The 26,018-nt window shown below is 41.9% G+C and overlaps 1 protein-coding gene across 1 annotated transcript in view; it reads right to left on the bottom strand.

Moving 5' to 3' along the window:
- Positions 1-14,314: 14,314 nt before the first annotated feature.
- fam20ca (FAM20C golgi associated secretory pathway kinase a) overlaps positions 14,315-26,018 on the bottom strand; it is a 29,876-nt gene continuing 18,172 nt past the window's right edge. The window contains exons 4-10 of the mRNA XM_030790836.1: positions 20,383-20,475; positions 18,018-18,133; positions 16,532-16,712; positions 15,748-15,857; positions 15,403-15,484; positions 14,897-14,956; positions 14,315-14,573 (exon numbers count right to left, since the gene is read on the bottom strand). Coding sequence (XP_030646696.1) covers positions 14,315-14,573; positions 14,897-14,956; positions 15,403-15,484; positions 15,748-15,857; positions 16,532-16,712; positions 18,018-18,133; positions 20,383-20,475 — 901 coding nt within the window. The remainder of the gene's footprint in view (positions 14,574-14,896; positions 14,957-15,402; positions 15,485-15,747; positions 15,858-16,531; positions 16,713-18,017; positions 18,134-20,382; positions 20,476-26,018) is intronic.

Raw genomic sequence — 26,018 nt, 5'->3', positions numbered from 1 at the left:
CCTAGAACCTTGCAATGGGAAATCTGGGATAGGTGTTGCACTCAAAAACACACATTCACAGACAGAGGCGCCACTATAATACCAGGTCCTATTAGCTTGCATAGTTTGCTTGCCCTGCTGCTCAGTGAGTGTGCGTGCACGCGCGTGTGTGTGGAGTTGTGATTAATCACACCGACTATGTGCTTGCCTTCTCTGTCCGCCACGCTCCACTTGTGTCCAGGCACTGCTCTAAAAATGAGCTGGGAAAGATGGCAGGCAGCGTGAGGCGAGCAGAGAGAGTCCGTGCAGGTGGAGTGGGTTATCTCTTGGGTTTTCTATTCTCTTTGCTGTCACTGCAGCACTCTGCCTGCCTGCGCTGCACACTCTGTACACCAGCATGCACTGACTCTGAGAGACAGCCCTGATCACCTGCTGAAAGCCCCTATTACGCCTGCCCACTGTCACTCTGATCTCCTCTGTTATTAGCATATAGAAAAGAGAGAGAGAGAGAGAGAGAGAGAGGGAGAGACAGAGAGGCGGAGAGCGAGGGAGAGCGAGAGAGAAAGAACGAAAGAGAGAGAGAGAAAGAGAGGTTACCTTTCTAAAATTCTGCGGAATGACTGTTACACTATTCTTTTCAAACGTTGCGTTAGCATTAGCACAGTAGCTCCGGTGTTTCTGAATAGCCGTTCAGAGAACCACGTCAGATGACCTTCCAGAAAGGGCTGCAAAAGCACCCCTCAAACAGACAGTTTATATCTGTGGCCATTACAATAGCATAAGAGCTACGGCTAACTGTCTGAGTGGATGGATCGGTGGACTGTGGTAAGAGAACAGATGCGGAGCAGAGAATGCTGACGACCTCCACAGAGGCAGACAGAGCTGAGTCCACCGCCAGTGGCATTTTACAGCTACATGAATTATAGAAATAAGGCCAGCTAGCCTCAGACAGAGGGCAGAGCACTGACTCAAACAGCCGTCTGCGGAAGACAGTGTGTTTCCTGACTCCCCTTGTCAGTGTGTGTGTGTGTATGTGTGTGTGTGTGTGTCTGTGTGTGTGCACGTGTCTGTCACTCTAGCTTTTGCGATTTCTGCGTTGAAGCGCTCTCCCAGGCGATGGGGATGTTGATGGAGGAACCTCCACTGTCTCTGCAAAAAAAGCGTACATGTCAGATAGACAGGCGGTGGATAGGGCATCTGGGTTGTTCTGTGCCCTGTTTTTTTTTTCTTCTTTTTTTCTTTTTCTTTCTCTGTGCTGAAAGAAGTTATTCTCTGCGTTCAGCGTTCCCCTCTGTCTCTGTGACTTTGCCTGTTTGTCTGCTGTCAGCATGCCTAGGCACATTATCAGCACAGTGAACATGCCATTCCCATTGTCTTTGCCGCTGGCCTGCCTCTCTGCCCATTGTTCCCTCCTGGCAGCTGGCCTGAAACCTCTCTCTCTCTCTCTCTCTCCCTCTCTCTCTCACACACACACACACACACGCACACACTCTTCTCACACCGCCTGTGTGATGGGTTGCCATGGAGGACAATGCAGCAGGCCTCCATGTTTTGATCTCTTTTTGTGTTGTGCAGTAGCCACAGCGAACAGGGCTCCTTGACTGCACAGACTGCTTGTTTGGAATGCACCAGTGCTTGTTTCATTCACTCCCAGGATGGGTGTGGGCTAGTCGCATGATAAATACGCTCAGACAATTACAAAGAACCAAATGAAAGATGCTGAAAAATGAGGAGAATGGTTTACTATCAACAATATAAATTCAGTTGTACACAGAGAGCTCAAACAAATATGATGCCCACTGACTACACAGTACCTCAGGCTAGAATAGAACCCAGCAAGACAGCAATCTACTTTGTGAGAGAGAGAGAGAGAGAGAGAGAGAGAGAGAGAGAGAGAGAGAGAGAAAGCTCCAACAAACTTCAACTCAGGTAGTTGTGCTTGCGTGTGTCCATGGCCCACATTACGGTATATTATTTTGAGCACTGAAACTGACAACACTGTCTCCTTCCTCCCACCTGCCCCCACCCATACACCGAAGAATATATAATACAACTCCAATGCAAAGCTCACAATGCAACTCTGATGCCACTGCACTCAGCAGAGAGTTGTCCAATCACGTCTTGTCTGTTAATGGACTATAGCTGTCTGAGAGTGTTTTCATCCTCATCATTACCATCACAATCATCATCATCATCATCATCATCATCATCATCATCATCACCACTTTGCAGAACTCAGAGACAACACAATAGCAAACCTCTGGTCAGAGCAAGCAGAAATACACACTCACATATGTAAACACACATACAGATCCACACTCTCAGACTATAGTCACAGGCCCCTGTGAGCATTATATTTAATGTAGAGTCTAACTGCATTATTCTTATTCTCTTTCTCTTTTGCCTTCAATTCGATTAATCAATTCTTTTTCTGAAAGGGTTAACAGAGTACTCACAGTTCAAAGTAACCCAGCACATAACTCTCTCTTTCAGTGTTGTTAACAAGGGCATATCTCAGTGACATGCTAGATTTGATTTTTTTTTTTTTTTGGAGGGCATAAACGGGCTGGATCTCTGTTCTCTGTTGCCTGCGTGTGTGTCTTTCCCCTCTGTTACGTAATTCAAACGGGCGTTTGAAGCCAGCAGAAAACTTTTCAAACGCCATCGTTCAGCTCTGATCATTCAGAGGAGAGGCTTTCATGACAGCAGAGCTTATAATCAAACTCCGCATCATCTGTAGAATGTCCCGGCACATTCTTAAACGCTCCATGCCTCCCAACGCCTCTCAGACACCCACGTGTGGTGAGGGAGGGGTGGGGGGACTTGAATTTCGGATATTCAGTCAGGATCTTATTTCTCAAACTTGGAATGAACACGTAACACTTGGAAATTTCAAATCTTCCATATGCGCTCAAAAAAAAAAAAAAAAAAAAGGAGTGCCCACTTGGGTGCTGTATCGCAGTATGTGCAGATGTGTACTAAATCTGTCTTTGCAACTAGGTTCTCCCGAAGGTGGGTTACATGGATCAGAAAGGGATGTTTCTGAAAATGGGACAAATGTAAATCTGCTGCATTCAGAAAGTGCAATTGTAATATAAGTATGTTTTAATGAGGAAAGGAATGGGTATTGTACGTATGTCTGTGTGTGTGTGGTCTTCTAATGTGGCGTATTAAAGGACAGGTTTGCGTATTAAATGACAGGTTTGCTACAGTCCAGTTATGATCCGGCAGACTGGGAAACATGGCCTGGATGGTGAGTGGAAATGAAATGCTCAATCTATTTGGAGAAGCTGCTGATGACCTCCACATTGTTGGATGACATCCAAGTGAATGACTTCACGGAGAGATAGTCTGCTGCTGCTCCCAACATACACACTCACAGGCACACTTACACACATAGAAAGGTGTGTACATGGACACACACAGACACGCATACACACACACACACACACACACACACAAACAATCATATAGACCACTACCTGAGCTCCTTTATCTGTGAGTATATCCTCTTTTATGTATTAAACCACGCATCACTACCCACAGACCAGCAATCACAATAACATTACCCAGAATTCTCTTCTTCCTAAAATGCTCAGTAACAAAGGAACAGACTGAATGGTCAAAACAGTGTTTATCATTCCGTAAAAAAAACCCCCAAAAAACAATCAATCGAAATTTTAGGACAACTGCCAACACTGTGCTGTTCAGAATTCCATCGATAAGTTTTGACACAGTTAATGATACCTTACAGAGCTAATATTCAGGATTATGATTCTTAGAGCGACAGACCACCCTGGACCTTGGCTGTGTCAGGTGAGAGTATTTAATGATAGCGAAATTGTTTTTCCATTCTACTTCACAAGACAGTCCGCTCTCTAATGGCCGTTCTTATTAGGTGAAAACTGTACCTGACTAAAACGTCCAGCCAATTAGCTTCATGCGCCGTGGTCACGCAGTCTAAAAACGGTGCACTGGTTTTATCTTAGACACCGTACGCATGTAAATTGTGTCACACTACAATCTGTGGATGTTTATTTTTCAATTGGGTCCATTTAATGATGTATCTATGTGACAACGTGGCAGAATGTTGAGTATATGCGTAATAAGAATATTTTCTGATACTTGCAGTGCTGTTCTAGTGTCTCCCTAGTCACCCATTGATTCACTACTTTTTTAGACCTTTGTATCTATATCTCTTTTCTCTTTTGTGGATTTCTGCTAAACCCTGTGATGTACAGGCAGCTGTGGCTGGAGATAAATAATTCTTCCATCCCCTTATACTTTCCATCTCTCCATTCCCCCATCTCTCCATTCCCCCTGTGCCCTACACTGACCCGATGGATCTGTTTTGTGTTTTGCTTGATTGAGTGTTGTGGACTCTCACACCTGACCAACTCCTCTCCTCTCCTCTTCTCTCCTCTCCTCTCCTCCCCTCTCCTCTCTTGTCAGCGGGGATGACCACTCTGAACCTGTATGGTTTTCTGACCCCTCGGTGCTGTGACAAACAAGCTCCATTTCAGAGTGTTGCATCAGTCCAGAGCACCCCACACATTAAATCTCACAGCTGCCATGCCAGTGACTGATGTGCTGCTGTGTTTTTGAGTGCATTCCAGGAACCCTGGTCTGATCGACTTGCAGCGTGCCTATTTGTTTATCTGTCTTCAGTCACTGTTTTTTTTTTTTTTTTTTAAGTCAAAGGCATTGCTTCAACCTTGAGCTCCTCCAGTTCACTGATGATGATTTTCTTGTCCATGCACTCATTCTGTTATTGCGCATCTGAGACATAAATCTCCCCTCCCTCCCTCTCTGTCTCCCTCACTCACACATTCATTCACTCTCAAAAACCTCTCTCTCTCTTTCTGTCCCCCTCCTCTTCCTTTCTCACACCTCTCTCAGTTCTTTCACCTTTCTCTGTCTCAGATACTCAAACACACACACACACACACACACGTACACACACACACACACACGTACACACACACACACACGCACACACACACACATACACACACACATACACACGCGTGCACACACACACACACACACACACACTTTTCTCTCTGTCTCTCTAAATTGTTTCTCTCGGAGAGGAAGACTGTCCAGAGCATCAATTTCAGTCAGATGTGACACCGCAGTCTGAGTGCACCATTCAGTAGTTTGCACTGCCTTGGCTCTATATCCAGCCCACTATGAGCCCTGTGCATTTACTTTAACAGCAAACTTCATAGTCCCCTTGGAATTTGGAAGTGTTTCTGCTAACATATACAGTATGTCCAAAATGAAACATGGGTAAAGGTAATCAGCACCATAAGCAGAGAATATCACCTTGCTATAGCTGCAGCAGGAGCAAGCTATCGCATGTTAAAAAAAAAAATATATGGAACAGCAAAACAAAAATGCAGTCCAAAAAGCAAAGTTATGTAGAGCTTCAGTGCTTGATAATTAGGACACTGTGTTTCAGCCAGGAATGCCCCATATCAAACCTTGTTTTGATTCCTATTTTGCTTTGACTACCCATTCATGGCAAATTATGATGCACATCAAAGTTGATTTAATACTTTCTCTGCCATTGATCAGCAAAATTACAATTTAATATTCTCTAGTACTGAACAGCAACAACTGAACACACATGCACACACACACACACAAACAATCTTTACGGTGTCCGAATATCCACACTCCGTGTGGACAAACACACACGCATACACACACACACGCGTGCGCGCGCGCGCACACACACACACACACACGCACACACACACATGCACATGTAGAGCAGCTCTGTTACTCTACACGCCCCCCTACCCAGTCAATCCAGCCCTGAAGAGACAGCACAATCCTCTGCATTATGCCTCCCGCTAAAGCCCAGCGGATACGGAGAAAGAGAGAGTGGTGTGCGTACATACCTGCAGGAGCAGTGGTGGTGGTCAGCTTCAGTCTTGCTCCTGTTTCGGCACAGGCAAACAGGGCTGCAGCCCTCCTGTGCTGAGCAAAAAAAAAAAAAAAAAAAAAAAAAAAAAAAAGAGAAAAAAACCCCACGGTACCAGTATTCCCTGTCAGTGGCGGCAGCCTCTTCTCTCTCTCTCTCTCGTTTCTCTCGTTTGCTCTCCCTCTCTAGCTTGTCTTCCTCCTACCCTTTGCTGCCATGCTCGGTGCAGAGTGGGGGTGGGGGGAGGGGAGGGGGTGGGTGGGCTGGGATGGTTGGGGGGGGGGTACTGTCGGAGAAGGGTGGGAGTGAAAGAGAAGGGGAGACTCAGGGGGATAAGAAAGCAATTAGAAGGCAGCCCTCTTACTTCCAGACAGAATGTATAATGGAATTAGCTTAGGGGGCTGCCGCTGCTGGTGAGTCTCGCAGCCAGTCCACCAACGACTGACTCTGTCTGTGTGCGAGTGTGTGTGTGTCAGTGGGAGAGGGAGAGCGAGAGAGAGAGAGATTGTTGATGCTCTAGAAAGGGACGGGGGGTCAGTATGGGGGACCACCTGCTCCACCGTTATCAGCCCCAAGACAGAGAAAAAAGAGGAGGATGCAAGTCTCACAGGTTAGCTCTCTCATTGAGTGGATGTCAGAGAAACTGCATGATGGTGTGTGTCTGTATGTATGTCTGTGTGGGTGTGAAAGAGAAACACACACACACACACACACACACACACAGAGCAAGAGAGAGAGAGAGAGAGATTTTATGATGTAGGGGACAGTGCCAGTAACTGTGTATGTGTGTGTGTTCGTGCGTGTGCGTGTGCGTGTGTAACTGATTGTGCCATGAATGAAAATAAGGGGGAGGGAGAGCAGCAGCCTTCACTCTTTTCCTGCCATCTTGCTCTGCTGCCTGATAGTCCAACTTGCCAACCCACTCTCTCCTCCTCCGCAAAATCTGAAATAGGAAATTACTGGCTATACAGTGTCCGTGAGCGAATAACTAACTCAAACCATTTTTCAAGGCTCGAACCTGTCTCCCTAATTTTTTATTTTGCTCAAGAGTGAGAACGTATTTAACGGATCAGAAAAGCCAATCGTGTACATTTTCAGTACCTGGGACGATGTTTGTCGAATCTTTATTTAGGCTTTGACGCCATTTCTTGAGCAAAATTTCACCTTTTTGTCATAGCCTTATTCACAGCCAGTGTCGAGTGAAGTGCGTTCAGGTGGGATTGATTAGGGGATTAATTCCCCCTACTGATGACCTTGACGGAAAGACGCAAAGCAGTCTGACCTTCAAGGTGAATAATGAGCGTGCGATAGTCGATACAGTCCGAACGTGTATTCGATAGTGTAGACATAGCAGAAATACTGAAAGAGAAAATATTAAAGATACAGGAGAATGAAACTGCACAGTGTCCTTTCTGTTAGTTGTTGAATGGAATTTATATTGCTGAAATATATTCCGTAGTTTCGCGAAGGTAATGGAGACCGTATGGACGGGGAGAGAGAAAGATTGTAGTGTCGTTTTTGGTATGCCTTACCATAGTCTTGCCTGGTTTGGAGTTAGCAAACACCCCCGCATACCCTAGCTTTTCTGGGCTCCGGAGAGTAGAGTGGGTCGAGTCGTTTTTTTTTTGTTTTTTTTTTAACCATCACTTAACCATCAAGCAATACCGGCGCCAACTTTAAAGGGATGTACTTGTGCTATGATGTTCTTTGATCAAGGCTCATCGCAGTCGCGACTCATAATTAACTGAGATGAATATTTTGCGCGCCTGACGCTTGGAGTGCTGCTTCATCTGACGGAAATGTCTTAGAAGGATGAAGAAATTGTGTTTTTCATTCCAGTCTCTTTCGTGGGGGCAACTCATGGTTAAGGTTCACTGGAGATGTGCGAAATGTGGAGGACTACGTGGTAAATTAGTAAACTGGAAATCTGCTAAATGTCAGGGTGCTTTCAATGACGTTTGTGATTTCGTAATCGTATAGAGGGAGCGAGGGCGAGCGCTATAGAAAAATAAAAAGAGCGAAAGCTAACCAACTAAATAAACAAAATAGACAGGATATATATCTGAAAACGGTATTGTTTTCTTTACTGTTTAGGATGCTCAACCCCAGGTCCAGGTTCGCCCTCTTTTGGTTGTATTTTAAAAAAACAGCTACATTGAACACTTAAGCCTAAGGACGATAAATTTAACATTTCCTTGAGCTAATTGACCAACTTTGTTAGTATAACATCCCTTATTGATCTCAAAATCTTGTTTTTATACTTCTACATTGTAGTCTACATCTCTGCCTCCACTTCAGGACGTAATTAAGGTTCTGTCTGCACTTGCATTCATAATTCTACAGGTTAGACGATTACCCCCTCGGGATCCATACCTATTTTATCAAAACAATGAGAGTTCTGCCCTCATGAATTTTGTACTAAACATTTACACTGAAGTTTATATAAAAGTTACGGTTCTTTAGGGCCTATAGATAGACAATTCGATAAATGGTATTTTTGACAATTCTGCCTTCTTTACTCAGGTCAGGCTGAATTCGCCCAACTTTGGAGCGGATAAATAGTCATAACACGGCAGCTTTTGTGCTCTCACGAGAAAATAATGACGCCTCTCTACAAATGAACTGAAATATTAACAGATATTCCTAAACAGTGTTAACAGGCTCAGTTACCTTGGTGAAAAAGAGTAATGATAACGAACTGATTGAACGACTGGATGATTTTGGGGAGCGGTGGGTCAGCAGTTGCTGTACGCACACACGTACAAATGCACGCAGACGGTCTAATGATCAATGAGGAAGAAAGGTGTTTGGGTAGGGAGGGCATGTGTGTGTATGTGCGCGCGTGTGTGTGTGGTGGTGGTGGGGGGGTCTGCTGTTGCCATAGGGACCAGAGGACAGCGGTTTAGAGCATTGTTACCAGGCAAGATGAAATCTTCACTTAAAGTACCTGAATGGTTACATGCAAGCACACAAAGAGCCATCAGAAAATCTAATTAAGAGAAATATCAGAAACACCATGTATAAATACTGAACTAAAGTTTCCCAGAAACTTTTGCTTGTCAGAGCACCAATTCATCTCTCTCTCTCTCTCTCTCTCTCTCTCAAAAATTGAACAAACAAATATTGATAAATATCAATGAAATGTGTATCGACAGAGCCTTTAAACCCGTTTTTTTTTAACCTCATCCATAATCCCTACTCTATATCAAATGTGATTACCGATGGAGAGTCGACTAGTTAAGCAATGTGCCTTCGTAACAGCACCTCCTGTGTCACCCAGTGGTCGTCCTGGGGAATTTGGGGAGTTCTTTATAATCCCAGAGTACACAGAATAGATCATTAGGCAATGTTGATATATTTCTGATCTAAGACCACCTAACTAGCTATACTGAAAATGCATTGAGTCACTGTCCCTTCCGGGAAATGTGCAGTTATTTCATCGCTTTTATGTTGTCAATCCCGTAGAAATGTTGCGTCCCAGTAATAGCGACTCAGTTTGGTATTTGCACTACTATTGTGAGTTTAGGGCTCCATCTAGTGGAGATCGTACAGAAATGCATTGATTCCGACTGACTTTTTGTAACATGAGCAGCTTTAGAAAGTGCTTGTAAACTTTTGCAGGTCATAGTCTGCTACCTTTAAAAAAAACTGGATTCAGAGTTCAGAGGTATAACCACTTTGGGATCATGTTTTGATATTGCTCATTCTATAGCCTGCAGGTGTTTACTGATTTAACGCGTGAATGCGCTCTTTGTGGACTTTAAAGCATACCTTTATAATAAACAAGCCACAGCACAAAGAGTTTTGTTAGTATACATAGACTCTGTCATCTCTCGCAGTCGCTACATATGCAATATGAGATTTCTTTTGTGTCAACTTGAATGTATTTGAATTCTTTACAGCAAATTGTCTTCAGCCCATCATGATTCTCCACTTATCCAAGGACTGAGAATCCTTTCTCAGACTACAGTGTTTTGTGTTTACAGTTAAACTTATATCCTCACTATATTAATGCATGTGCCATTAGTGACCCACCCAACCGCTTTGCACAATTCTTATACATCATCACTTCATTCTCACAGAGTTGACTGAAATAACAAACCTCAACATAAAATGACCCTCTGGCCCTAGGAACAAACAATCCATTACCTGTTTAATAAAATTCGCTTGAATCATTTGTTTCCAGCTGAACATTCTTCTTCGGATTCCTCACCACACGTAACCCACATCTGTGCGCACATGAATAACGGAAACAATCAGTGACTTCTACTTAAAGGTTGAAATATAAGTTTAATCAAGTCTCTAAGAAAATAAAATCCAGCACGAATGTTCCAGATCTGATCAAACACACTGCACTTAATCCAAAATGAGTGCAAAAATCTAGTCGATAATAACATTCATTATCCTGCTTTGTATCTTGATGTCGGAATTCACCATGCTGTCTCTTACCCCCGGAGGCTTTTAGAACATGTAAATATGTCGCATAAATACTATTCATCAAAAAACTGCATGTGGAATTACACCACCTGTCTGACTGTTGAATATGCATAACCTATTTGCACTCCTTATGTCTTAATTTATCACTGTCACCGCTTGCTGGAAAATGACAAAACAAATCAAATTACAAATGACAATCTGAAACTAAACAGCGCATTTGTATTTCAAATCTAGATGTAATTAAAGCTATGCTTCATATGCCCTGCTGCTTAGGTCCTTAACAACTTTTAATGACAGACTGAATTAATCTCTAATTGGAAGCAGCATTCATAGCTCTCAAAAGTAATCTGAATCTCATTTTGGATGTACATAATTAAAAGAGGCAGGGCTACATATACTCATAATGAACTTTATTCATGAGGTGCTTTCTATTTCTATTGAGGTATTTCCATTTTAGTAATAATAGGTGGGCTACATTAAATGTAGTTTATTGACTGCTCTCACGTGGTTCAGTTAGGACAGTATCCCTGTACACCTGCCCCGCAGTTAACATTTAAGGTGTCCGGGACTGGACTCTTCTGCAGGACCAGGCTGCTCTGTTGCGTGAGAGCACACACACGCACACACACACACACACACACACACACACACACACACACACACACACACACACACAAAAAGAGTTTTGAAAAGGACTGTTTGGGAATAGCAGACACCGACAACAGAGATAATTCGTTTGTTTACGCTGTAGCTACGGGCTGCACTGTCCAGCTCGTTGTTGCCTAGAGACGATGGCTAGACGATTCAGCTTTCTTGTTTTCTAATCCCGCCCAGGGGACTAAGGCAGCTCACACACAACATCCAGAACTCGGCACTGAGCACAGTTCAGTACAAACTCTTACAACATTTGGTTAACTTGTCCTCATAGTTTGTGACACTTCAAAACTGTTAAGATCGTGGACCACATGGATTTGCACAACCTCTTGAACTCAAGAATGTATCCACAAATTCATCTGAATTACTTCAGAATAAAGAAGTATAAGATAACATTTTAAATCCTATCTTCAGCCTGCTGAATTTAGTTGCCAGAGAATTCGACCTTGGTGTATTATATGTCGTCCCACTCGAAATTTACCATCTGGTGGCTAAAAGGAGGTACTGCATAATTTGCAGTCTCCCTTGTATTTTAGTGGCTGTGTAACAGTCAGATTTGTTTGTCTCGGCTTCAGAACACATGTTAAGCTCCTATTTCAAGGCAGCACAAAAGTAACAAACACTGTGAGGAAAAATAAATAAAACAGATATATGCGATGGTGCGCCTCAGAGATTAGCACGGCATGAGAAGATTAAGTATCAGACTTCTGAAGGATGCAGGATTTTGAGCTTTTATTAAGCAGGACTGGGCCCCAGGGTCAGAGACAGAGTTTTTAGACTGCACAGAGACCTTAAGAAAACACTGAGTCAAGACTGAGTTCCCATCAAATATTAATAGGCCAGATGGTGAGGAGGGTTGCATTTAAGCTCCTCAGATACGATACAATTTTCTTTGAGTATGCATACAAAACTGTACTCCCACACACACAGACACAGGAATTAAAAATGGACTCTGAAGATGCAGAAGATACTAACACGGTTCAAATATGCTGAACAAAGCTGTGACCCCCCCAAACAACATCATGTCCACAAACACTTTGAATAACTTCCCTTTTATTGCACACTTTTATAATTTCGCAAACAAATCTTCACAGTAACAATGCATATGAGAAAACAGAAGCATTTTTGCTGAAGAAAAAAAACAGCCTCTTAAGTCAACATACATTATTTAGAGATATTTACACTGACACAATACAGGTACCAGGGGAAGAGTAAAGAGTCATTACAGCTGGGAGAAAACCTGGATAAAGCCTCAGAGTCCTCCCAGTCCGAAAGTTCGCTGGGCTTGAAAAGGTTCATTTTTGTGTGAAGTCCCAAACATTCAAGTATTTCTAGCATTGCACAGGCACTGGGTTTTACATGGTATACTATACACATCTCCAGGGTGATCTGATTATGTGCTAGTGCATTGCACTTAGCTGTCCGCAAACCAGATCATATTGTCGTGTACTGTTCAGATCAGACCACACCATATGAAATAATACCAGAAATAACCAGAAAACTAAAAAAAAACCCTCACAAATGTTTCTGTTTTTTTATAATAATAATAACAATAATAATAATAATAATAGTAAACACAAGCTTACTTTGTATCTTATAATGCGACAAAAATAATATGCCCTCTGTTTTCAAAAGCTGGTATGTGTCAAAATTGTTACATAATTAAAGTGAACTGGTATTGAGCTGGTTTTACAAAATAAGACAAATGGCATTTTGCTGCCTTTTTTGGCCATAGTTTATGAATATATTTCGAAGAACAACTAAAACAAATGTGAAAACCAAATAATTCACATTTCATCCAAAACAGTTCCACATGAGTATTTGGTATCTGATATGAGAAACTATTCATTCACTACATGACAGATACACCATGTAATACATCTGAAACTTGAACGATATTCTATCATGTGACTTATAAGTCATTTGTGAAAGCAAAATAAAGTCTTTACATGTATTTCCAGGTTCTAATACAAGGTCGTTTCAAAGTCATTCAGTAATTTCATTTGAGTTCTCAGAGCTGTATTGAAAGTGTAAACAAAGGGTGGATAAAGCTGCATTGCTTTTAATGATTGTTTTAGTGTCACGGAAAAATACTACTATATGCTGTTCTAGTTAACCTCTGAAAAGACATATATGACAAACAACTAAAATCAAAATGATTAACATGTAGGGCTAGCAGCAGAGAGTTGCTGAAGGTTTCTCATGCAGGGAAGCAGGTGCATGGGAATGGGGTGCAGATTGGGGGATAAAGAGGGAAGTGGGAAATTTAGTATCGGTTTAGCATCTTTACTAAAAACAAAGCCAAATCAGACTCATTCTTCTATTCTCTGTTTTCTTATTGTCGTCTTGAGTATCAGTAATGACAAATTAAGTCTGGGTTAAAATACTTTAGATTTGATTATATAATATCCATTTGAAACTATGGCTTCACTGAGTGTTAATACAGACCAGAGGGCAAAAGATAAAGACAACCTCTGAGATCACTGAACATGAGAGATGTTGTATAATTGTCCTTGTGGGAAAAGAAGTATTGTGCAGAGCTGAATAAAAAGGAAAAAAGCTTGCCTTTATGTAAAACACACACACACACACACACACACACACACGCAAGCACGCACAGAAGACGAACAGTCCAGTACATGAACAGATATGATGGGAAACTATGGATATATTCTGTGTCATATATTCACTTCAGCGCTTTCAGTTCTTTTTCCTCTCCATGTTATCTGTCCATCATTTAAGAACAGCCTTTCAGCAAAATGTGTTCCTTACATAAGTGACTTACAAAGATAAATATGCAAATTAATAAATAATTTTGGCATGACCAAGTTGGTAACAAAAACTGGATGCAATGTCACTTAGCCCAACACAAAAAGCCTGAGCCTTAGCTGAGAACAAGAACAAGAACAATAACAAGAACAAAAACAAGAACAATAGCAACAATTACAGCAAAAGCTAAAAAAAAAAAAAAAAAAACTAAAAAAAAAAAAAAAAAAAAGAATGAAACAATCAAAAAATAATCCCAGTACCTCTTTGTGTACCATCAAATAGAAACAATAAATCTCTTTTTTTTTCTCTCTAGTGTGATCACTGCCTCTCGTTTTCACCAGTATCTGTAGAACACACAACACATTTACATACACGGGGTGATCGAGAGGCATTGAAGGCGAGTCTTGGAATTCACTGAATTCAGAAACGGCGTCAGTTTCAACACAAGCCCCTGAGGATCAGAGACTCATGATTTGGCAGGGGACTGATTGGTCAGGGAGCAGTTAAGGGGGGAGGAATCCTGCCCTATGTGGCCAGACCTCACTACCTCCCTCCGGGTCTTTGGTGTGAGGCCGGCTGGCCGTCCAGGTCATCTTCTACCACAGCAGAATAACCTTCCTTCTCCACGCAGTCAGCCAACACTTTGAGCACCAGGCGCAGTCGGCGATCCATGGCCTCCAGGTGGGGCTGGATTAGGATGGGGGCCAGCCGGTCCCTTCGCAAAGACTCCTCCATCAGAGAGCTCAGTTTATAGTCCTCCTTAGCCAGCAGCTGCAGCCTCAAGTAGGTGGACCGTTTTACCCTGTGGTAATAAGGGGAAAGGAAAGAAGTACAGTGAAAGGGGGGGGGGGCAGGGAAAGAGAGGGTATGAAAAGAAAGAGAAAGAAAGAGACAAAGAAAAAGAGAAAGAGAAATAGAGAAAAAGATAGAAGGAGATGCAAAATAGGTTAGACTTTGGCATGTGTATATGTGATTATAGGATATTGAATTCTTAAGGATGTGTTCTCAATTTTGACCAAACACTCAGGAAAATCATCATGTGGTGCTCATACGCTATTGGTTTAGGATGGAAAAAAAAAAAAATCAACTGACAGGTACGGCTATCAACAGAAATGACTGACAAACCTGCAGCACTGGCTTAGAGGGACAAGAATGGAGATTTCGTCATGAGAGTGTTTCCCAAACCTGAGGAGGTGAGAGAAAACAAGTCAAACATCTCTCTTTCAGTTTGTACTGTTAATGAAACACCCAATTTTAGAACAGAAATATGTCTGAATTCACACTTGCGGAAGTAAAGCCTCTACTTAGTCAAGCATTGCGTGCCAGTTTAATCAACACCTGAATGGGCAGAAACTCTTTTCTGACTCACAGAATCAGTGAGAACCCTGAAAATACACATATTTGACGTAAACTAAAGATGAAACCAACATGTTCAGTGTTTTATGTAGGTTTTAAACCTATTACAGAAGATGCATACACTTGTTTTCAGGACATATTCTGTCTCTATGCTTTCAGAATATGTATCTACAGGGTTAGGACATGTCATTGCCATTGGATATGATGTATGTTGTATGCTAGGTGTAAACAGCAGTAAAGGGAACAGAGTAAACCATGTAGTAAACATGACTCACCCTCTCCCGTTGTCCAGATGGATGATAAATGTGTCATTACCAAACTTTTCAAAGGTCTCATAATGATGACGGTCCATGTTGCCTGTTGAAAATTGGATAGATAGATAGATAGATAGATAGATAGATAGATAGATAGATAGATAGATAGATAGATAGATAGATAGATAGATAGAGAGGAGAGTGAGAGCGAGGAGAGAGTGAGAGAGAGAGAGAGAGAGAGAGAGAGAGAGAGAGAGATTCATGTGATATAATAAGCCATATGATACCATAAAGGAACAATGTTAAATATTGAAGAGTTGGTCGTGGGACTGATGCAGTTAGTGTGGGAACAGCCAGATGACCTACCCATTAGGAAGTCAAAGATCGTCATATCCATGATGTCCAAAAGACGTGAGCCACGGTCATACGGAGGAGTCTGTTTAACTTCGTCACAGTAATCTGGATCCACCTCCCACCTAAGCGAATACAAGCAGGAATTATAACTATTAGCATTTTAGCATAAACTTTAGGACATGACAATGTTTTTTGAATGGAGATAAATGTTCTCTTTCAAGTGAAAACGTTTAAGATGAGCTCACGTAAGTCGAGAACATTCTGTTGAAATTAAGGTGTGTTGAAATTACATAACGCCCTTTCTATTTGTCAAAACATTGCGTTCTCAAACTGCTCATTACAAAGTGAGAGAGACAGGCTGTGATCGCCGGCCCTCCCTCAGCAGAGCTGAGGAGTGCATAGCTAAGCACAGAGGGACTGTCAGAGCAGGAACAAAGTATGAGGAGAGCAGAGGAGAGACAACAAGGAGGAGAGGAGTAAATTATGTGAAAGTGAATAACTTGTTCCTTCACTCCTCTCAGAGATGCAATTACAAAACCGAAAAGCAGAAACCGAAAATGTGACGGGTTTCTTTTCAAGTTCGCTCAGTCAGCACTTTGGTTTTGGCATTTTAGGAAAACACAGACTCAGACGTTTATTTTCAACATTCCCTTTCACTTTCTCTTTCTGCTGTGTTCGGACAGGGTCTCTCAGAAAGAGTAGTAATACTTCTGTGCTGATGAGCTTTGTGGTTTTGTTTAATGAAGTTGTGTCCAGTAGTATCTGTTAACAAGAGAGAAAAAAAAAAAACCCTTACTCTGCTTTCTTGCGCTTGTGGTAGGAACGACGCCATGGATTCCTCCAGGTTTTACGCTTGGCTAGGGCCAGGTCTGGGAGAAAGGCAGCCAGAGAACCCTCAATCTGGTCAGGCTTTCCACACAACGCATGCTCCGTGGAGCAGTAGTAGGAGCATTCACCATAGAAGCAGATGTTGTTGGCTGCAGAGGGAGGTAGAGACAAGGTTTCAGGCTGACAGCTAAGGGCACAGAGCAAGCTGGCACAGAGGCATGCATGATTTACTCTTAATCTCAGATTCCTAGTTCAACTGAGCAGAGAGCCAACAACTAGATACCACTGTACTCCTCTATAACAAAGACATGTGAAAGGCATTGCAGGTGTTCTAGGCCATTTTGCATCCACATAGACCTACAATCTACAATAGTTGATGTGGATCCAAAAATAGAAATGGTTCCAATTTAAAATTTGGAGCCTGTGACAACAACTGATTAATGTGTTCATTTTGGTGGCATATTGTAACTATTGTGTAATTACAAGTAGCTGTACTGCACATATTAACAATTTATGTGCATTTCACACTTCACGTTAACTACACATGTTAATACCAGTTTATTACAGTTTGTTGTTGCTTGTTATATAAGAGTACAGTGTAGGAGCACTACACAGGTTTTACAGCGTAATCATATAAATATATACACACACACACATATGTATATATGTATATATATATATATATATATATATATATATATATATATATATATATAGAGAGAGAGAGAGAGAGAGAGAGAGAGAGAGAGAGAGAGAGAGAGAGAGAGATAGAGGTATGGAGCAAATACACAGCTGCTAAGAACACCCAATGTTTAAAATCTAAGTCAATGCACTGGAAATCTCTGATAACACATCTAACTAATTCTTTTTTATAAGGCTGTACCATTTAAACGCTGATACAAGGCTTTGTGAGATGTGCTTGGGTGGAGTGATCTTTTCAGAGTTGTGCCCCTTACTAGATGGAGGATGTCAGTGAACTAAGAAGAATGATTCATGAAGGGCTTGTTAAAGTGTTTTTTTTTTCTCTGTTTACTTTCTGATGAATCATGGCTTGTTGTTTTCTGATACTTTTTGACATGGCTCTCTAGGGAACTTAAATCTTTCTTTTTTTTTCTTTTCTTTCTTTTTTTTTTACCGTTTCCCAGAAAAACAAAACTCATGAAAAGTATACGACTTCTGCTAATGATAGCCTACGTGAATGAAATACGTCTTTACTGTCACACGTCAGCAGTTACACTGACTAGAAGTCTGCAGTCACATTACAAAACAAAATGAGCGAGAGTTATGGTTTGTTCGCCCTTGTCCAATTAAAGGGCATGAATAGCCTCTCCCATCGCTGGTTCCTGTGTGCTGCTCTGTCTCTTGTGTTTAACTCTATATGCGTGAGAAAGGTCCGCTTGGGGGAATCCGGGTTCTGGCATCTGAAACAGAATTTGCAGTGGGAATGTTGATACCTGGGGATATGAAGAATGTCCGCCAGAGCTTTTTGTCACGGGTCACATCACGGATCTCCCTTGTCATGTTGACAAGCCTTCCTGCCACTGGAGGCACCCGGCGGAAATCCAAAATTCTGAAAATGAATGACAGTGAATCTATTTTAGAATAGAAAACAAAATAAAAACAAAAAAGTAATATTCACTTTATGTTCTAGGATCTAATATAACTGAAAGCAATGGACAATTTATCACTGATGAAATCATTATTCCGCAACCTCTAAAATGACATAGATGGAAATCAAAACGACACCAACACAACACTATCTTTTCATCATCAGATATGTTCAGTAAAACACTTTCCGATGTTATATAATCAACATAGCAATCCATATTGTTATAGTGTCTTTATGTATCTGCTGTCAAAGTGATTGACTGTCCAATGAGAAATCACTGTGGCTTGTAAGTCTCATACTGTAGCCAGTAAACAGAATTCAGAAACTAAGGAAAAGTTCCTTATCTTGCAAGCTGAATAGATGTTCCTTTCACGAGTAATGGTGGTCTTGCACCCTCTCATGTGTAAGTGAGGTTGTAACTAATCTGTTTTTACAACACTGGCATAAGTTTTGTTTATTGGCTTTTAAATTGCCATTTATTGGTGTTGGAGCTACAGGGCTGTACACAGTAGAGAGGAGTCTTCGCATCTCCTCTCTCTCACGCTCCTCAGAGTGGCGTGGCCATTCGGCATGCATGCCTCCCATTCAGCATCTGATCCATGTGCGACTGGCTATGTCTGTGCTTCCTGTAGCGTGAACTCTTTTGAGATTAAACCCCCGCCCAGAGAAGATCAGCCCTGGCCCCAGCAGGACCGAAACCCAAACCCGGGGATAAAAGCACTCAGGAGCTACAAACTGCCGAGTCATGTTGATGTCAGTGACAAAGAACTCAGTGTGGAGGTTTGGGGTGCTGTAAGAACATTCCGTTAGGTGTAGGAAGCTATAGTCACAGCCTATAGCTCGGAGAGAAAGAGAGGGAGAGAGAGAAAGAAAGAGAGAGGGAGAGAGAGAGAGAGAGAGAGAGAGAGAGAGAGAGAGAGGGAGAGAGAGAGAGGGAGGGGGGAGGGAGGGAGCCAGCATACAGACTGAATAAAGTGACACAGAATACTGAGATGCATATGTAATGGAGTATATCTCTATCTCATAATGAAAGGATAGGAATTATCCAAATGTTTCAAATGAGTATTATCTTCTGTAGAGAGTATATTCAACCCATGAAAAGGAGAGCTTCTGGCAGGATGAGGCGAGATTTTTCTATATCAGTTGTTAAGTTTAGGTTTTATACGGAAGAGAGTTGAAGAGTCCACACAGAAAAACTGAGTGTCTCCCACATGCTCAATTAACACTCCGCCTTTACTGTTCTACTCTCAGCAGGGTTCCTTGTTACACATGACAGGGAGTTCTCTCTCATCGTCTGACACACTCCAGAGGCAACCCGCTTTACTGTGCATTTAAGCTGGATCAAATCAGTCATCCTAAGTGCTTCCTAGGCTACAATCCAATGCGCTTGAGTGACATGGCCAGACTGGCACGCAAATAATCAGAGTTGGTTTGGCTTGATTACATAACAAGAAGCCCAACCTGTTCTTTAGGGTTTCTGGAGCCACCTACTTACAGCCTAAAAATCATACAGTGTTTGGATGGTTTTGGTTTCCTCTACCATCCCACACACATGCCTTCTGACCAACCGGCCATTTCTCTGGACTATAAATGCAGCCTGCCTGGGAACATGTTCTGCAAAATTTTTAATTCTCTGCTATTTCACTGAAAAAAAAAAAAACTAAATAAAAAACTATCTAAGGACAGCATACTAGGAGTAGTACAGGATAAACAATACAATTCATGCATATAAGCATACAACAAATGCTTTAGTGAGTTTGTTTTGAAAGGTGAGATATGAAATGAGCTGGAGTGTATACTTTGTAATTTATCATCCTTTATGGATATGGTATCACGCTGAGTGGGTACAACAGTGTCTGTGCATCATCCAACCACAGTGATATTGCTGATAGCAGGGGGTGTTAACACACAAGATTCAACATCCAAATGTCTGTTCTCTTACAGGGGTTTACACAGCAGCATTTCTGTGAGTAAAACCAGAGCACTAGAGAGTACTTGAAAGAAAATAGGATCCAAGAGGAAAGTACCGTAGATGCCAACAGTTGCCCTCTCTGTGTGTTAACCACCATCATTCCATTGTTTGTCAGGTATGCGCTGACTAAGAAACAAAGACATCTTGGTTCTAAAACAATTCTCAGAGGCAGGAGAACCATATGCCTTCAGGCTGAGGTCTTTTGCTTGAGTGTAGCAGCTCCAGAGAAACATTCTACCTGTCCAGATGAAACGCTGCAATCTCAGCGTTGTGTCTCTCAAAGTCGGAGAAGTAGAAGAAGTCAGGCGGAGTCTCCTGCTCCCTGGTTTGCCTGCAGGAGGAAAAGATGGAGAGAACAGATCAGATTGCTTGATAGACAAAGCTACTGGTATGACTCGAAGGCACGTCCGTCACGCACACTTATGGAAAAACCTCTAAATTCCATCAGGCTACAGGAGGTTCAGGTACTGGAAATAGCAGAGAGACTTCCTTTGGCTTTCCAGGATCGATCGAGGGATAATCAAATTTAGTGCATGGAACTTCCACATTTCCATCTCTTACTGCCAGTCTAAGCCCACTCTTATTAGATGAACTGTGAAATACAGTAGCGGTCGACTACTCCGTCTGAGTCTCCAGGCCATATCCTGTAGCTACAGACGGGCAGGCGACGTGGAATCCTGTCTGGAGGGATAATGTCTACATCAGCAGCTGAGATTTGTTTTAATGTGGAGGAGATCGACTTGATATTACCTGCAGATGTGCAATGATAATGTGCTACAACGGGCATGCCCGGACGTGCAGGTAGACAGAGGGAAAGCCATGCAGGCAGACAAAGATGGGCAGGTATACAGACAAACATACTCAGAGACAGAAAGACAGAACGATTGATTCGCAAGGTATTAAAAGCACATAGCATCGTCTTGTTGAGCCTGTGCATGTTTATCCCTTAAACCATACTGCCTTGAGCTATAAATGTCCATCATGAAATCATCTGAGGGAGATTACAGTATTCAGTATTCAATGTGCACTCTAAAAATGATCAATTATTAGTTGACGTGTAAAACTTACGTCAATAAGTCTAACTATTCAATATTAATGAGAAACATTGTGTATCTGGTATCATGTATCATATAGCCATGTATCATATAGCCAGCCACTTTATTTTCAGATTATGAAATTTAGAACAAATATGGGTGAGAGAATGAACAAAAGTCTCTACCACTGGGGCAGCAGGTGTTGAGTGGCTGATCAAATAATTGAAACGCACATGTGAAAAGGTAATATTTTTATTTAAGGTAGTTTTCAGGTTCGTATTAAGTCAAAATACCTGACTACACTTGCACTAAATAACTTTCATGCTGTGTTTGATTATAATCTGAAAGAAACAAAGGCTAGGTAAACCTACCGTTGTGATTATAGGTTTAAAATCTTACTCATATTTAGTGTTGAGAACAGACGCCAGAGAGAAGATCCATTTCATCCCAAACAGACATACATTCTCTTTTCATTGGCAACACTCACTGATCAAGAGTCAGTAATAAGCATCATTCTCTCGCACTGAAGCCAATATCTGCTGCATGCCAAACATCTTCCTTCACTCAGTCTTTTTCATCCTACCACCTCCCTTCCTGTCCCTTTTCTCCATTAAACCTGAGAACATCACACCTTCTCTGTTCCCCAGACAACTTCACCACTGCCAGAACTACAATGGAAAGATTTTTTACTTCATATATTTCTATTTTTGGCATTTGGCCAGGGAAAGCCAGCTTTTCATCACAAATCCCCTTTTACCATTACAATCTGTTCAGTTTCCTGGATCAAAAGGGACTAATGGGTTTTTATTTGCAGAGCAAGAGCTGAGATGTGACGCTGATTCAGGCGAGAGGAAAAGCCAACACTGACACCTTAGGCAATATGGCAGGCTTTGACCTGCTGTACAATGGCAGGTCTATAAGTGGCCCAGGCGTTCTATTATTCCATGCTTTCAAAGCAACACACAACTATACACACTGTATTGGATCAAGATTATCTGTAAGGTTGTACAAAACCCGAGAGGGATTTAAGTCTCCTTACTTAACGTGAATAAAATGGAAGTAGCATTCACAACATCTGAAAGAAAACCACAATGTGATTCGTGTAGAGATGATCCCGAATTGAGGGAAAGCATTTCGAACTGAATAGAACCCTTCTGAGAAAGATTCAGTTTAGGACAAAAGCTGCTGCTGTTTGAATTTCCCAGCAACGCAGTGGTATTGCCCTAATGCCCTGACTGACAAAACCAGAAGGGTGACGAAGCAAAAGCTGTTGACACATCGTCTCCTTCCAGCCTTGTGCTGGGACTGGAAATGGCTCGGAGCTCTCTCACCCGTGTTTTGTATCTGCTTAACTTGCACTGTCGTCTCAAGGCGTTCTGACTGCCAGCGCTGTTGTCACGGTCACGGTGACCCTGTCTGTAATTTCCTGTCTGGGAGGAAGTCCTGGCCGGTCGCTGGATCTCTGATGTGTTGTGATGTGACAGGTCGTTGTGTGCTTGTCATTCGGGGGGAGGGGCGGAGGGGGGGTGCACTGTGGCAACACAATGAATAGAGCATATTTTTCTTAATTACCTGGCATCTATCAGGATCAAAAGGTAATGAAACCCAATGATCTCTAACCTGCTTATCTGTGGTCTGCCAGGGCTAAAGCGGGAGTTTGGGGATGAGTGTGGTTTAAAGAAACGGACAGAATTCCCACCCAGAGCGATAAAAGGATGAAACGTCACCTGGCACTTACAGTTTAGTTGGTTGTACAAGCTTGGAGAATATTTTGGTTTGGCAAATCAAAAGAGAGACAGATCTTTAGTGTAAAAATCTACCCCCTTTTTTTGTTTTTTTTTTACCTTTGAATGCTAGCAGAGCTGGTAGACATGAAGGTCTTTTCTAAACAGAACTTTACCATGCACCTTTTACCGAGCACTGAATTGATTTCTCTTTTTCTACTTAAATATGACAAATATCTTGCAAAATTGATACTTCATTGAAAGAACAGAGTCAAAAGCAAACTAAATGCACAACTAGAGAAATGAAGTCTTTTGATTTTCTGATGGATTTATCTTTAAAAATATTGCTACATTCTTATGTGGGCCACTCTCTGCCAGATTGGCTGAATATGACGGTTTTCTGAGACACAATACTTATTGCACAGCCACATGAAGAACAACATACAATGGGTATGCCAGTGAAAGACAAAACCATACTGCTTTGTGGTGTCTCTTTAATGGGGTTACTGTAAGATTAGATGTGTTTACTACGCTGAGAGCTTGACTCTAAGCCTGTCAGCAACACACCACTAACCAGCCAAACAGCTACAAGATGTAGCTCAGAAGCTCTCTAAAAGCACAACTATGCAGAGGCTCTCCAGAGTATAACCAGACGAATGTGGAAAACACTTCTGTTTTCTTTGCAAGATGTGATGAGCAGGCCATCCGAATGATTTTACACTACACACCGAGTTCGCAGTCTCAAGTTTGAATCTCTAGCTGGGTTGGATGTCCTGAGTCGGACAGGCAGATATACGATGCTTCTCATCATCGACCCTCAGCGCCTCCTAGTGTCAATGAAGCCACTGTACAGCTGGAAGCGATTCTAGGTGCAATGGCCAGGGCCTCTGCCTGTGCTGTATTTCCATGGAGACTCTGGTGAAAAGAAGCAGCAGCTGGCTTTGCATGCTTTGGTTTGTACTGTGTTGGGGACTAATGATGGTATGAAATGGCAATTTCAAATAGTCAAAAAAGGGGTCTGTAAATACAAATAACAAGTCCAAGTGCAGCTTTCATGAAAACGCAGGTGAACTCATGTATTAATTATGTTCGATTAGACCCATTCCAGCATGTACTCAAAGAAGAAAAGCAGCATTCAGTAGCAATGCCGGAACCTTGTAATAAGAAGTTAAATAGTAAATACAAAGATCAGATAGATATGGACCAACGGGAATTTCTTTGGGTTTGCAAGGTCACAAAGGCAATGTTAATCCTAAATAATGACAGTATGTCAACAAATCCAGATGACCACTGTTGAAAGCTTTGACTTTCAAGGCATGGTAACGTCTGTTGGTGGGACAAACAAAAACTCAGTGACCTTAGGTGAGCTCTGTGAGAGAAGTGATAGAGAGAGAATTGGCAAGGTACCCAAAATTCCAACAGTGGACTCCAACCTTGGCTTAACACTTTTTACGGTTTCCCAACATCTGTGAGACAAGACTGCACTTGCGGAGCAAACTTTGGCTAGTACTAGGTGAGCTGTGAGAGCTCAAATAGTTTACTTAGCTCCAGCTGTTTTCAACCTGCGCAGAATAAAAACCAAGGCAAAAAGAGTAAACCCCTTGACCCCACTCTCTATTTCAAAGTCTCTCTGATCCCTCGGAGTACCTGACTCACAAAGGTGCCAGATACATCGAAAGCTATCAATTTCACATGTTCGCATTCAGTGAAGTAAAAAAAAATGCAATACGAATGCCAAAGAATGTTAGAACTCACATCCCTCTTGAAATAGACACTCGAAACACGTACATTTGTAAGCGAGCGCTGGAATATACAGAGAGCCGCACCAGCTGAGTCTCTCTGCGCAGAATGACCTTGTAATGGCATCCTTTCAGTGCTCCTCCAGGCAGATAAAAAAGGTGCAGGAAAGGTCTGTAAACAGGGATCTATCATCTACATGTAATCCTGGCCAGCTTTGCAGCCCCCTCTGTTGGGGCCTTTTTCTTGGCTACAGAATAGACTCACATGCAGACAGCACCAGACAATAACAGAACGCACGTGCTGCCGGGAGAGGCGTTGAATGTAGCGTGGAGATTGGGTTAATGTTTGATCTTTTGTTTCCTGGATGATTTACAGCAGCAGTAAGAGATCTCATTTTTGTTCCCTTCCTTTTTCGACACAGGAACAGTGCTGGTGTTCTCATCTCGGAGATTGGCTTTATGGTTCTGGAAGGTCGGTAACAAAGTAATAAGGCCACAATGCACAGGCTTTCATCCGTCCTGAGAGGAGGCAAAAAATAGCAGCAAACAAAAAACAGCCCTCATGAAATAATGTCTCTCAGTGAACAAGGAGCCCAAGAAATGCAAGCAGGAAACATTTGGTGCCTTGTGGGGACTTAGGAGGAGCTTACATAAGCCTGTGGAAAGAATATTATACACTTTTATCTGCTTATAGGGTCCCAACCTACTTTGGTTTACCACTTCTTTTATTATTATTTTTTTTCCCCAAAAATGTGTCACAGTAAACTATTTTTGAACTCACAGAAAACCTTCATCAACAGGATTGCATTTAATTACCACACTCGAATCCCTATTAGTTTAACTAAGCAAAGAAATGGATTATTCATGTTTTATGTGGCATATAATGTGCATAACTAGCTGTTTTTTTTCTTTTTGAAGATTTTTAGAAGTGGTTAACACAAGAAAAAGAATTTCTGAAAAAAAAAAAATATATATATATATTTTTTACAATATTCATCTTAACATGCATGTGAATGTAATTTGAATGGTAAATGCAATGAATATCGTAGAGGAGTGGTTTGATCTATGAATACCCTTAAACCATCTCCCACTCCATATAGTGACTTCCAGAGTTACATAGAAATTTACTGCAGGCACTAAGTAATATACATATGGAGAAAGAAACAGCCAGGAGGTCCATGTTCCCCTGGCAAATACACAACAGCTGGAACATCACAAAGAGCATTTGGCCAAGACCATATACATAGTGATAAACAAATGCGGTAGTACAAGCCTTTTTAGGTCAAGTGCAACTGCTAGATAATGAAAAAAGTTTGATACATTAGTGACTTGGTATGCAAAATAGTGGCATAATGAGTCAGACCGCATGCAGCGCTA

Source organism: Chanos chanos, chromosome 13, assembly GCF_902362185.1.
Source record: "Chanos chanos chromosome 13, fChaCha1.1, whole genome shotgun sequence".
NCBI classification, from domain to species: domain Eukaryota; kingdom Metazoa; phylum Chordata; class Actinopteri; order Gonorynchiformes; family Chanidae; genus Chanos; species Chanos chanos.
Note: the sequence above shows the minus strand (reverse complement) of the source record. Positions and strands in the feature narration are given on the sequence as shown.